At 39.9% G+C, this 15,498-nt stretch overlaps 1 protein-coding gene across 2 annotated transcripts in view; it reads right to left on the bottom strand.

The window, feature by feature from the left end:
- LOC113231985 (alpha-tocopherol transfer protein-like) overlaps positions 1-15,498 on the bottom strand; it is a 75,306-nt gene that overhangs the window by 1,867 nt on the left and 57,941 nt on the right. For both annotated transcript variants that reach the window (XM_026466603.1, XM_026466611.1), the window contains exons 3-6: positions 7,432-7,526; positions 5,532-5,685; positions 1,250-1,443; positions 71-332 (exon numbers count right to left, since the gene is read on the bottom strand). In XM_026466603.1, the coding sequence (XP_026322388.1) occupies positions 71-332; positions 1,250-1,443; positions 5,532-5,685; positions 7,432-7,526 (705 nt within the window). The remainder of the gene's footprint in view (positions 1-70; positions 333-1,249; positions 1,444-5,531; positions 5,686-7,431; positions 7,527-15,498) is intronic.

Here is a 15,498-nt window from a genome sequence, read left to right as displayed (position 1 = left end):
GTTGAGTCACTTTCATTCTAAAGGTGCGTAAGTAAAAATCTATATTTTGGAAAAAAATCTCAAAACTCACCAGCGAATTCCTGATCACACATAAGCAAGAGTTCTAACCATTGTGGACCCGTCACGCGTGGTATTGAGAGAGTGCCTCCATAGCACTCTGGTAGGGATTTAGATGAGATGTGTTTATGCAGCGCGTCCCGATCATTGCCCATGAAAATTATGCGAGAACGAAGTTTCTCTTTTAGGAAGGGCTTGAAGAGTTGGAAAACCATGTTGAAAATGTACGGCTGATTCACAATGTATAGACCTTTGATTCGGAGGGGTATGCTTTCCTGAAGAAAAAAAAAAGATTATACATACATACATACATTTTCACCTTAGTGTGTGGCCACATGGCGCAGCTGTACGCCAGTGGTAACTAATGATCTAAAAGTCCTTGGACGATTTAAGCCACCACTTGTATCAATACCATCATCAGGTGGGAATAAAATATTAATATTTATTCTTGATCCCCTGCATTGCGGATCCGATGGGAAAGGAAAATAATATAAAATAAAACGGATCCGCCAGGGGATCAGTTCAAGAGTCACCATAGCTTAATTAAAGAAGTATACCATCTGGACGGGGAAACTAAGCTGGACCGTATAAGTCTCTAGAAAGAGTGATACCCCACGGCATCACTAATCCCGCTGTCGGAACACCTGGGCATGATCTACCTTGGCAAACTTGGAAGTCCCTAGATAGACGGCGGACCCAAGTCGGCCGAAGCAAGGAATGCATGCACGGGTGGGGTTACAGCTCGGAGAGCGCATGTCCGTGTGGTGTCTCTCCCCAGACAATGGCACATCTTTTGTCCTGCCCTGCGTGTCCGTACACCTGCACACGCGAGGACCTGTACAACGCCACTGATAATGCTATCTCAGTCGCTAAGTACCGGTCCTCACAAATATAAACGCCAGTGTCGACACGCCAAGACGAATTGGATCAGTTTTAGGGGATCACATAGGAATAACCCCGTTCGTCTCGTGTCAGCGCTCCGAGCTCAAGCGGAAGCGAAACGTGCAACGTTTTTTCTGCTCTTATTGCAAGGACAAGTTTTTTTCAGCTGATTCCGTCTTAATAAATGTGGTGACTTAATTGTCCCTCGCTATAATGTGTTCTTTTTTTTTAAATATGTCAAAAAGCTTGATTAACATTAACAACTGTTTCTATGTCAAGTTATATTTACTGCTTGCTCATTATACTGTACCTGCAACCAATCCACGATTCTCTTGGCGAAAGCTGGTGTGAACTGCCAGACTTGCTGCATAGAAAGGCCGTCCATGTCGAAGATCACGACTGCCCCACAGATCTGAGACGCTGGCTCCAGCATAGCTGCTTCGAGGAACAACACACAGCCCTTGAACACCTCGTCCAGCGAGCATTTATTATGCTTCCACTTCTCTGCAAAAATCAATTTAATAAAGTAAGTAGGTGTCACTAGTTTTCTTACCACTGTAACGCGTTTTTCTTTTCCTGGTGGCCGAGGAAAAAAATAACCACTTATATCATATAAGAAATCTGTTATTACTGATACTAATACAGTCTGCGATAAAAGAATTGTTTCAAATTTTATCAATGATATTGAATTGTTTTATTGTTTGTAAAATAACTTCACTAGTTTGTTATAATGATTAATACGCGACCACGGGATTCCGTCGCCATTGCTTTACCAACTAAGCTAAGTCTTCAAATTTCTTCTGTGTTTGTTATACTTTGGATCTTTGTATCGAGTTTTCGGCTTTCGATACCGTCTGTGAGAGATTTTATGAACAATCTCACTTAGCCTTTAAAAGTGATCCCTGCAGTATTTTTTTCACCTTTATATAGCGTACCCATAAACCGTTACAAAACCCTGCAATATTACACTTTTAAAGCTATGACATACATAAAAACATTATTGTTTAAAATTCTATACAATATTAAATCCATCAAGATAAACGAAATGGAATGAAGATATCAAGGACAATGGCGTTCCATTTGTCCAAATTTCATGATCACAGACTACTGTTGGATGTTAAAAAAAGAAAATTCTGAAAAGTATCAGAGAAAGTTTTGATGGTAAGCGAAAAGTTACTACAGAGACTTATGATTTACGTTATGAAAATTACAAATCATGTTATGTATTGTAATATTTGTTTGTTTATTGTTATTATTGTTTTATGTAGTTCACTAATAGTAAAATTAAAAGAAATATGTATAAAAATTGTGTTTAAGTTCATTTATCTTAAATTTTTCTCTTTTTTTGTAGACAAACCTATGTTATTATATAAAATAAAATTTACGTTATTTTGAAATCAGCAGCAAAATCTACATAAAAATTGGTAGGTAGGAAAGCTTTAATAACCACAATTTTATTACAACAAAATGTTGAATGTTATATGTACGTACACTACGTCATATTAAACAATAAAAACTTGCAATTTCGTATTTAATGCTATATGATTTCCTGTCGTTTATGATAGCAGTTTTGCTGTGATGGGGCGGCGTTGTTTACATAATAATTTGTAGCCTCTTTTCCGGTATCAAAGGTCATGGTGTAACTTTTGCTGTTGTCTTCTATGTAATAAATAAGTTGCATAGTATGGAATTTAATGACTTTGTATCCTTTTGTGTATTCCCAATCAACTAAAAGTGCGTAATCCGTGGCAGCCTAATTGTTTGACCTATCACCTCTCAAGCAGATGGTTCGAATCCCGACTTGCACCTCTGAATTTTTAGAAAATTATGTGGTAGAAATGTAAGTTATTTACAATGGTATGTGTCGCTTTATTGTGGGTACTGGGAATTATGGAATAAAAAAAAGGTATTTTTATATAAAAAGTGTATGTTAGTGCAAAATATTTGTGTGTTTTGTGTATAATGATGTTCATTATGACAGAAAGTCAATGTAAATTAATTTAAATATAAAATCTTTATTACCGTGTTACATGTTAACCCCGTAGATTTTCAATATATTTTTACATGAAATAAAATGTGGTTTAAAACTGCATAATTTAAAACTAATGTGGTTTTTGTACGCAAACATCCATTAACCGGGTCAGATTGTGGGCCATGATTTTTACCATGAAATTTTCAGTGAAGGGTAACATCGCGAGGAAACTTGTACACATCTACAAAGCAATTTAATAACGGGTGTGAAGTTCCCAATCCGGTTTGGGGCCGCGTGGGAGTTACAGCCCAAACCCTCCCATTGTGGAAAGAGGCCTGTACCAAGCAGTGGGACTATACATGGGCTAACTATTATTATTATTATAATCAACAAAAGCCCGAGCTTTGGGGCTAGACTATTTATATTCATATTCTTTATTTGCAAGTTACATGGTTATACGTATAACAGGTGTTCTTATGCTAATGGTACTTGACATGTAACAACCCTTGGGGGTACTGCAACATTCTGAGGGCACTATGTCCTTACTTACTAACTACATTATTAAAATAAAATTAGGAATTATTAATAATAAAAATCTACATTATTAAAATTAAATTAGGAATGATTAATAAAACTAAACAAAATTTTAGGCAATACAATAAATATTAGTAGTTCCTTTTACATTCAGGTCTCATTCCTGATACACTTATGTTTGGCTATTTGACATAATTTTTACAAATTATATACTTGGAAATTCGTATAGTTCTTAAGTATTATTTTCTAATAAGTATTATTTTAGAGAATAAAAAGCTTTACTTGTTAGATAGCTTTTAAGTTGGGTTACAAAGGCCTTATGTACACACATGCGTATACGTACATCTTATGTTTTTATATTTATTGGGATCGCGTTATATATTTTCATTACCATAAAGTAGGGCCCTGAATGGTAATGGTATGGCTAGTCAAGTTCTTCCGTAAAAATTGACAACGACATTGTTAAACTATTTGTTTTTGACAATATAATTTTCTCATCTCGTTCACTAGTTCACTACAGGAATCAAACGTTTACTTTAACAGTGAAATATAATATATGAACTGATGTTTTACCGGATTAACAATTTTCTCAATAGCAATAATACGGATACGATTATAATAAATAAATAAAGTGCCAGACAACTACTTATACCAATTGCCTCAAACTAGGGTCCTTGTACTATGAGTGTCAGAGTAACGGAAATCACTACTAGGCACTTCACAGAACATTCGGAACAGAACCAATTTAGAAAAGTTCATTTCTGAAATTCCCAGTAGGACTCTACCTAGAATTGAACCCTGGTCCTCTACATCTAGCGCTCACAGTGTAAACCGTTAGACCACTGACGTGGTTGAATATAAATGTTAGTGAATGACTTCTAAGGCTTTACCAATTAAAAGAGAACGAAATGAAAATAGTTCATTTGGTAATACTCGGTTTACACATGTCAAAATGAAAAAAAAAAAAAAAATATTGAAGAAACCCAGGATAAAACAGAAAATAAAAATAATTACATTTTAAATGTTCATCCACTCAGCTTTTCATAATGAAACATTGGACCAGACGCCTCGATTTGTATGAACCCGGATATGTAAATAATTATAACTTTATTATAAGCAAAAACCTAACTAAAGTCTCATCTGTTTGCGAAGTGTTAACGAAAAATGGGTGTAATTCAATAAACCGGTTTCATGCCCTAATTTGCTACCCTAAGACGTGAATATTTTCTTCAAATTTGAATGGGACCACTACTCGGGTACCCCCTTTCCAACACACACACACACACAAAAAAAACAGTCGGACTAAAACCTTCTCCTGTTTTTAAGTCTGTTAAAAAGATTATGACGCTACGTCCAAATAGAATATAATATATGTACAAGAAGAAAAAGATAAAGTAAATAAATCTAAATAAGTGCAAATGACAAGTAAAAAATTCGAGGCCGTGTATGACGGGTGGCGTGAGGTATAATAAACTCTATAAACTGATTAGGTGTGTTTTGTGTACTTACAACGTATTTTCATGTATGAGTATCCCGTAGTAAAGTGGCTCTGATTATTCAGTAAGCACATACGTGCGGCTAGTGCTGTTAAATACTTAGGTAAAAAGTAATTTCTCTGTGGAGTGTAATAATTTGGTGTTATTACTGATACAAAGAAAAAAATCTTCAATCCGGCTGGATTCGAACCAGCACTTATTTGCCAGACCGGAGCTAACCGCTAATCCAATTGAGCCACGAAACAAATCAGCAGATGCCACGAATTACTTCATGCTTGTTGGCGATCATTGTTCTCTGATTTAAACGACTGTTTTGCTGTAGCCATTTGCAAGAAACCAATGAAACATTTTCTTTCAAACAAATCTTGAAAAAGTTGTTTTTTAATTTTGCATGTGGGAGAAATTCAAAGAAATAATTTTCTGTAGGTACTTAACAACAATTGAACACTGTAGGTAGTCTAAAGTCAATATTAGCTTTGTCTTTCCAGGTTTAAAAAGACTACCGGTTGTCCTTTAGGTACTGCATGTTTGACGTCATATGAACGCTAATGTCACTAATATAATTAACATGTTCATGTGAAAAAACTTACTGCCAAGTTCAAGGACGAGGACCCTTCGGCCAAGTTGATCTCGCGTAGGCAGAACCGTCAAAATGTTCTGGTTGAATACATTCTGTTCTTTGCTGGGAGTCAACCCGTCGTACACTTTGTGATGCTTTATTTTGAAGGCATAGTAACGTTTTATCTGGAAAAATATGACAAAAAGAAAATTTAAAATAGTGAATCTTAAACAAGTCAATTCGTCAAGTAAAGCAGGCAAGTTAGTTACGGACCTTGAAATTGAGGCTCTATGCTTGAATTTCGTATAGATTTTTTGTCATTTTGGCATTGCTAGTAGAAGAAATATAAAAACTGCGGATCCAAACGTAGGATCTAACAAACCAGAAAAAGTTTTTGTAACAGACATTGGATTTGAAACGTACCAGGAAAAGCTTACGTATACTCAATATTTTATCATATCAAGTGAAACCTCTAAAAATCATACAAGAACAAAATTTAATATATACAAGAAGACAATTCTTAAATATCATTATTCTATCAATAAAACTATTCTAATACTTTATTATTATTTTGAAAAAAAGCATTGGAGTAACGACTAAAAAAATTTGCTAAATACAGTAGCCAAACTTTTGATTGACGTCATCAAGGTTTAGGTGGAAGCTTGTTTAAAAAGTACGCTTTATTTGTTTCGTTTTAAGTTACTTGTGATTTTTACCGTTTTTTAAGTACACACGCTAGCACATCAAGCTACACATTGACGTATCTTGTTCCGTTGCAATGGAGGCGATTTTCGAACAAAAATGAGTAGTCTGATGTGCCGTTGTTCGTACGTAACTTAATTTATAAATAAGTATGTAAGAAACCCTTTATTCCAGAAATGAAACGAATGAGAAGTGAGCGAACGAATCATTATCATCAACATTTCAGCCTTGTTTCACCCACTGCTGGGCATAGCTCTCTTTTCGCTTCTGCCAAACATTCCGGTCCTGTACGTCTCTGCTCCAGGTTTTGCCCACGACTTTTATTATGTCAACGACCCAGCGTGCAATATTCTCCGATCTATCCTTGGCCTTCACTCTCTCAGAGTCTTAACTCCAGCGGCCATCACCACGTCTAACCAGATGACCCGCCCAAGTCCACTTAAGGTCTATAACACGGTCCCCAATATCTTGAACTTTCGTCGCATTTCCGAGGGAACGAATAATAAACTTAAATATTAAGTATACGCAAGGAGGTCCAGGAAAATTCTTACAGCAAAGACCATGGTGGGAGCTACACTGTCAAGACCAAAGCTCATAAAATAAGCAACCAGAGTCCCAAGTCCGCTAATTTTAAATCACCACAGTTGTGTGTCGGATAGAGTGTCAATGGTAGGATTTTGTACATTTGGTATTCTGTTAAAAGTTAAAGTAGACGCTTGTCAGTGGCTAGCCACCAAGCTAACTATCCAGCTGCCATTGCAATTTTTTGGTATTCTGCTCTTCAATGACGAATCGATGGCACGTCTGTGGCGTAGTGTATTAATTTTATATGTATTTTATTAGCAGACTAAATGGTTGTTTAAACGAGATGAAAATTTAATATATGTATAGTAATTTCCATGTAAGTTTTAGTAAGGCAACATTGACCGTTAGTAAGTGAATGAGTGAATCTGCCATCACTGACATTCCACTAGACTCAACTGCCATTGTAACTGGACTTTAACAGAATAGCAAATATTATCGTAATGGCAATGTAATCCCAAAGGAGACTCAATGGAATCACAATGAAATAGAAATACTACGTTAAGATAAGATGGATGAAATTTTGCTGCCACACATTGGCAACATTTCTTTAGACTTGGGTATGCATAGCCTTTAGATTTAAGTTACATCTTCACTGAAATGGCATTAATTAGTTTTAATAAAACACTAAAAAAAAATTGGCTTACCAAATCGTAGGCACTCTCGGGGTAAAACTTGCAGGGGCGCAAGAATCTGATCAACCAGGCGTCGTTGTCCAACGGCACGTGGAGTTCTTTGTCCGCTGTAATAAAACACATAATCAAACGCATTGTATGTGTTATTTTAACAAGACATATTTCTAGTTCGTCCTGTTTTTTTGTGATCAGTAGCTGATCGTATCTTCTTACGAGGAATGTAGTTATCTGCTAGGCGCTACAACTAACATAGAGTAAAGTTCCTTGTGAAAGAGTCCGTCCAGGAAAGAAATGCCACCTTACCTATTTTTGCCACCAAGCAGTAATGTGAGCATTAGTGACTCGGAGTGGCACTGCAATTGCTATGGACTGGCGTGTCGCTTAACTAGGAGCGTGACTTGTTCTTCATAAAAAAACATAATAACACGTCTTATATAACCAATCAGAAGGATACGTACATATGCTTCTATTATTACGTTATGTGTTGCTAAAATTGATCGCAAGTGTCATTGACTTACAATTATAGCAAGTGTTCATTTTTTGTTTATATTCACAAATATCGTTCCACTAATATAGCTGTGACATCATGATTTGACATGCAAAACTAGTTAACACATTGAAAACATCTTAAATAACCTGTCAGTTATAGTATGGTTATAGTTGCAAATGCGTAGACGTGATTGCCTCTGTGGCCGAACGGTCGCCATGCTGGACTGCCACGCAGAGATCCCCGGGTTTGATCCCGGGCCGGGAGAAATATTTGTATGGCCTATATTTAATTATCTCGTGAGTTTGGGTATAATTTATGGTTGTCTATGTGTGTATCCATGGCACCCGCGATGCAGGGTTTTCCTTGTGCGAGGCTATGTTGAGTGTGTGCGTTACTATTATTATTATTAATTTGTCGTCAATAACTGACTTGCGGGGTGTGCGGAGGGATGAATTTGCTACTGCTTCCGCGTCGTGCGGCGAAACCTGGGGGTTTACTCTCGATCTCCGTCCACCATCAGTCCGAAACAATTATTGCCAAATGAGCAATACTTGACCAAAGGAAAAGACGCGTGATGCGAATGAAGCTTCATTCTTGATAGGAGAGGAGCTATGAGTGTGTGCGTATTTATTATTATTGAGAACACTAATATCGCAGTGACTCTGTACGATGGTATGTACGAGTACGTCATACCCTTGAATATAATAGTCAGTGGGTGCAATTCATTCGATGTAATAACAAACGACATAATTAGTAATACAAAGATCGAAAGCTTAAACAAATCCATTCGATCCATATGGATTCGAACCAGCGTCTTCTAGCAAACCGTGCTAGACGCATGGCAAATAAGCCACGGAACGAACCAACGGACCTTACAAATTGTTCTACAAGCTTGTTTTGGTTTTTAACGCCTTTTTTGCCGTAGCGCCATCTGTGAGAAATCTATTTCGTCTTACGACAAAAAAGTTAACAAGTAATGAATTAGTGTTATACAGGCATTTAACATATTCTTACATGTTATAAAGTATATTTTGGATAGTATAATAAACGATTGATGTAACAGCCCTCAAAAATTGGTCGGTGCAAACTAGTACACTGATTGTGTTCATTATATTATGAACATTTCAGATGTAACTTTAATTGAGCGTGATTGCCAATTTATTCACTTAGGCGCTTCAACTATTTGTAAAACGAAATAATCCGGGTCATGAATGAGCGAGCTGTAAATGTAACGTGACAGATACAGTAACGAAGTTCTAGAGTGTACACGTGCAACAGTCTTCACTCGCTATAATGTGTACCAGCTTATCGTAGGCTCACTGCGCAATGCATGCGTTGCGCTAGCGGCAAGCTCGCGCGACTCACGTACACACTATGATTTTTGATAATGCAACGATTACGGTTACAATTGACGGGTGTCGTCAATAGTTACACTTCAAGTCGACCAGTTTAACTTGAGTTGTGCTTTAATGGCCCAAAATTGAAAAAAATACATATTTAATTACGGATGAAATGTGATTCCGTTTATTTTGAAATTAGAGGTTTTGTTGTTTTTCCCACAATTCGTGATTTCAGCGCAAACGAGAGTTGATGTTGCTGTGAGTGACACTGCAACTGTTATGGACAGGCGTCTCGCTTAACACAGGCGCAAGATTTGTTCGTCCTGTCACTTGTTCGTCCTGTCACTTGTTGTCATAAAAAATATCATAAAAGTCGCAAGTGCATGTAATTTCACCAGCACCCTTACCCTTCCAAACCGGAACGCAGTATAATGATCATTTTACTTTTTGGCGGCAGAAATAAGTATGGTGGCATTACTTCCTTGGCTGAACTCTTTCACAAGGAGCTCTACTGCTAGGGTAGAGCAAGCATTATAATGTATGATGACATCGATACGATAAGAAGAGAAAGATACTGAAGGTCTTACTCTTATTCATTCATTAATTATATCCCATATTCTTCGAAATTGTATCAAATATCGTTTTACCTAGTGAAAATGGTTCATTTGTTGTAATATCGAGCATTACACGCCTAGTCAGTTTTCAATACCGTACCGATTACCGGTACCAGGCGTCTACTACCAAAAGTAAAATCCGATATACGTAGCTGCGTACGTCCTTCGTTTTAATATTTTTTTACTATGAAACGCGTTATGTGCCCGATTGTGGAACAATTGCGGAATGAAACACGTGACTTATATGGGTGTCCGACATCGGACGTTGATAAAGCTACTACGAAAAGCCATTTTGACAGGATTTTGACAACGTGTATCGGACATCATAACCTCAACACGTCATACTAAATATGAAGCAACGATCATCATTTTAGCTTCGTATCGGACCTGGAAGTGACGACGAGTCGGAGATCGTAATTTGACACAAGTACTTGCGGATACCTTACTCCGAAACGCCAAATGAGAGCTTTCGTGTCGTATTTTGACATTATTATCATCGTAGAACTGACATAAAACCAACGGCAGTTCGAGCGGTATCGTTTGTACATCGTTTGTGAAAAAAAATCGTGACTACTGCTGGTTGTGAAGGCGCTCGGACAAGAAATAAGTGAAGATGAAGTAGAGAGACGACGTCAAAGGAATCGCAGTTTCTTGGTACCGCTTACTGATGGCAAAGTTGTAAGCGATTACCGGCTCGCTGCGAGAATTTTGTATAATCTTTTTGAGGATGTAACACGCAGGGTGTTCAAAAATATTCTAGGTTTATTGACCCCACCACCACCAAGAAAAGTTATCTCTCTATCTGCATATGTGGTTTGTATGTCAGATAGCACATTATGTTCATTCGTAAGCATGTCTTAGATTGCGTCGTACACAAAGTAGTAGAAACTTAAGAAACGGAAGTGGTAGATCCGCCTACAGGAAGAATAATAGAGGCATCCCCCAAGGTAGCTTCTCTTTCTGTTTTACATAAACGATCTTGCAAGATATATTAGTAACCAAATGGTATTATTTGCAGACGATAGCACTGCTGTTGTAAAGTGTGAAGACAAAGAGCAATACAAAGGTGACATTAATAAAACTATAAGTGACATCATAGGATGGATGAATGGAAATGGTCTCAGTATAAACCTAACAAAACTAACATCATGCAATTTCACTCGTCTAAAAGACTACCGCTAGAGTTAAACATCTCGTTTAATCGTGTTAATATAGAACAAGTTACACACGCAAAATTTTTGGCCCTATCCTTGACAGCAATTGCAACTGGAAAGGTCATGTTGAGAACTTGTGTAACAAATTGTCACGGTTCTGTGGATGCGGCCTTAACAGCTTATTTTGGTTATGTGCAGTCGGTTATAAATTACGGTATAATTTTTTGGGGAAACTCAGTAGAGTTTATGTAGGTATTTAAGATACAAAAACGCTGTGTACGCATCATTTGTGGTGGGTCTCAAATGGATTTGTGTAAGCCATTTTTCGACAAGTGCATAATCTTTGCTTTACCGTGCCTGTACATTCAGGAGGTTGCTGCATTTGTCCAGAAATATCCGTCATATTTTGAAGTCGCAGATAAAAGGAACCATAGAAGTTTAACACATGGGCATAGAATGGTTTACTCGGGCAATCATACCCCAGCATTTTACCACAAAAGCTTTTATGTGATGTCGGTCAAAATATACAACAGCGTTCCGAATGAATTTAAAAGATTAGAGTACATAAAATTTAAAAATGCTCTTAAAAGTTTATTATAGTATACAAGAGTTTTTTGACTACAATAACAAATTTGGTGACTAGCGATGTGACACGTTAATTGATTTTTTATTTTTTTCTCACATTGTGTATGTAATTTAATTTTATTCTGTGACATTTAAATAATATTGTACACTTTAACTGGTAGACTATAGAGCACAAACCAATGTTATATTTTAAAACCTTATGTTATTACCTATAGGGTAAAACCGGGATAGATGCTGCAGTGGAATAGGTTAACTTCCCCAAATCGCAACAAAAAATAATTAGTTTAAATAAGGAGTATAGATACCACTCATCAAAGTTCCTGTAGGACTTCGTGTGGAATAGACGCGTCTAGCTTATGCATGCGTTTATCTCCGCGACGAACACGACAAAAGGTTCAAAAATTCAGACGCAAGTATTTACTGTTGACGTTTACGGGATGTAAGGGGGCACACACCATCACAGCTCTTATTGTCAACCTCACCTGCACGCGGTACATCCTGCAGTAACCGACGAGGCTCTGGCGACCGGTAGTAGGCGATATAGCCCTTCCCCACATTGGCGCTGTCAAATCTGCTGGCTACCGACGGGCAGCAGCGTCGGTAGTACAAAGGCAGCGCCCTGCGATCTCCAACCCGCATGCCCAGCGTGGAGATTATGGGCAATAACCCCCTTCATGGACGGCACAACCAATCGAAGGCCCCCAGTTCCCGGTCGCCCCGCTATTCCTGGTCACGGTAGCGGCCATGGTACCGGCGGGGTAGGGGGTGCTAAGAATCCCCGGGCTACCGTAGGCTACCAAAAACAACTGACCCTGGCTACGTTTAACGGACGAACTCTTAGGCTTGACGAACACCTTGCACAGTTGGAAGTGGAACTGGAGAACATTAGATGGCATGTTCTGGGGCTGTGTGAAGTCCGAAGAGAGGGAGAGGACACCATAACCCTAGACTCGGGCCATCTACTGTACTTCCGCGAGGGTGATCAAACATCCCAAGGTGGTATAGGATTCCTCGTCAACAGAGTCCTCTCTAACAACGTTGACGAGATCTCCAGTGTGTCGAACAGGGTAGCGTACCTGAACCTTCGGCTATCAAAAAGGTATAGCCTGAAGATCATTCAGGCCTACGCACCGACCTCGACACATTCGGATGACGATGTAGAAGATATGTACGAGGACATATCGAAAGCCTTACACAACACCACCAAGGCTCACTTCAGCGTTGTTATGGGGGACTTTAACGCTAAAGTGGGATTCCCAAATCTTGACGAGTCTCGAGTGGGCCCGCATGGTTATGGAGTAAGGAATCACAGGGGGCAAACGCTAGTCAACTTCCTCGAGCACGAGGGGCTCTTCTTGATGAATTCGTTCTTCAAGAAGAAGCCTCAAAGGAAGTGGACTTGGCGAAGCCCCGACGCTGTGACTAAAAATGAGATCGAATCATCCTGACGTACAAGAGACACATATTCAGAGATGTCTCAGTGATCAACAGGTTTAGCACCGGATCTGATCACCGACTTGTACGAGGCTCTCTGAATATCGATGTCAAACTCGAAAGAAGCCGCTTGATGAAGTCCACGCTCCGTCCTAATCCACTCCAGATCATGGCGGGCTCCGAGAAGTTCCATGAACTTCTCGAAGCGAGATTCGTCGAGCTGGAACCCACCGAGGACGTTGACGAGGCCCTACAAAGCGTGGTTGGGACGCTGAGAAGCGAGGGCATCAAATTCTGTCAATTGCAGCGTACGGGAAAGCAGTCTAAACTCTCGGATGAGACTCTGCGACTTATGACGAAAAGACGCGATGACATCCAGGCCACTTCGTCAGAGAGGTCATACCTAAACAAGCAGATTGCGAAGATGGTACGGCGTGACCTTCGGAGCTCCAATACACGCCTCATTGAGGAGGCGATAGAGCGAAACCGAGGGTCCAAAGTATTCACTCAGCAGCTTGGAAGGAACCACCTGACGAAGCTTACAACGCACGATGGCCTAACCGTTACGTCAAAGCCGAGGATACTCGCCGAGATAGAGGACTTCTATGGCCGTTTGTACGCTGTAAATGCTCCTCGGGTCCAGCGTGACAATCACGATTTGAGAGCCACCTTGACGCGCCACTATACCGACGACCTGCCAGAAATCAGTCAAGACGAGATCGTGTTGGCTCTAAAACAGCTTAAAAATGGAAAAGCCCCCGGTGAAGACGGAGTTACTTCGGAGCTTTTGAAGTCTGGAGGAGTTCCTATTATCCAGGAACTTCAGAAGCTCTTTAACTTGGTCATTCACTGCGGGAGAACTCCACGGGCGTGGAACAGGAGTATTGTAGTTCTCTTCTTTAAAAAGGGAGATAAAACTGTACTGAAAAACTACCGACCCATCTCACTCCTGAGTCACGTCTACAAGCTGTTTTCTAGAGTCATCACGAATCGCCTCGCAAGAAGACTCGACGAGTTTCAGCCACCGGAACAGGCCGGATTTCGGGGAGGATATGGCACCATAGACCACATACACACAGTGAGGCAGATTATACAGAAGTCCGAAGAGTATAATCGGCCCCTGTGTTTAGCTTTCGTGGACTATGAGAAGGCCTTTGACTCTGTCGAAACCTGGGCTGTCCTGGAATCCTTACAGCGGTGCCAAGTGGACTATCGTTATATACAAGTGTTGAAATGTCTTTACGATGCTGCTACCATGAGTGTCCAAGTACAGGACCAGCAGTCTGAACCTATCCAATTACGCAGAGGGGTGAGACAGGGGGATGTCATATCCCCGAAACTGTTCACCGCTGCATTGGAGGATATGTTTAAGACGCTGGACTGGAAAAGGATGGGCATTAACATAAACGGCGAGTACATCTCACACTTGCGATTTGCAGATGACATAGTCCTAATGGCAGAATCGCTGGAGGAACTGGATCAGATGCTGAACAGCCTAGCATCCGCCTCGCGGCGGATTGGTCTCGGCATGAACTTTGATAAAACCAAAGTCATGATCAATGACCACATTGATCCGAGACCCATCTGCGTCAATGGCCACCTTCTTGAAGTTGTTTCCGAATACACTTACATCGGGCAGATTCTGCAGTTAGGTAGAAATAACTTCGAGAAGGAGGCCAGGAGGAGGATTCAGCTTGGCTGGGCAGCGTTTGGGAAGCTACGTCGAGTCTTTTCGTCACCCATCCCGCAGAGCTTAAAAACAAAGGTTTTCAACCAGTGCATCCTACCAGTTCTAACGTGCGGAGCTGAGTCGTGGACACTCACGATACGGCTAGTCCACCAGTTTCAAGTCGCTCAGCGAGCTATGGAACGAGCTATGCTCGGAGTTTCTCTGAAAGATAAACTCCGTATTGAGGTTATCAGACAGAGAACCAAAGTGATCGACATAGCTCTTCGGATAAGCAAGCTGAAGTGGCAGTGGGCTGGACATATCTGCCGAAGAACCGACAACCGCTGGGGTAAACGAGTTCTTGAGTGGAGACCACGACTTGGCAAACGTAGTGTGGGACGCCCTCCAGCCAGATGGAGTGACGATCTGCGGAAGACTGCTGGCAGGAAATGGATGCGTCAAGCCGAGAACAGGGCGAAATGGCGTGCATTAGGGGAGGCCTATGTCCAGCAGTGGACTGCAATAGGCTGATGATGATGAAAAAAAGTATTTACTGTTGCATAACTTTGTAAGTTATAATAAATTCCGTTTTATTTTTATTATAACTATACACTAGTTCATTAACTGCACACCTAGGTGTCACTAATTCTTTTTTGATTTTTGATTTCGTACGCAGCTGCGGTTGTATATTTTGAGAGTAGATATTCAACCAAAGGCTCTTAGGTGGCGGAATGCAGAAACAATGCTGACAAGCAATAAACTGAGAAAATGGGGCCTCAAGATTGTTTTCGTG

Source organism: Hyposmocoma kahamanoa, unplaced genomic scaffold (assembly GCF_003589595.1).
Source record: "Hyposmocoma kahamanoa isolate Upper Pololo Valley unplaced genomic scaffold, ASM358959v1 102, whole genome shotgun sequence".
Classification (NCBI taxonomy): Eukaryota; Metazoa; Arthropoda; class Insecta; order Lepidoptera; family Cosmopterigidae; genus Hyposmocoma; species Hyposmocoma kahamanoa.
The sequence above is the reverse complement of the archived record's forward strand: the minus strand, read 5'-3'. Positions and strand labels throughout refer to the sequence as shown.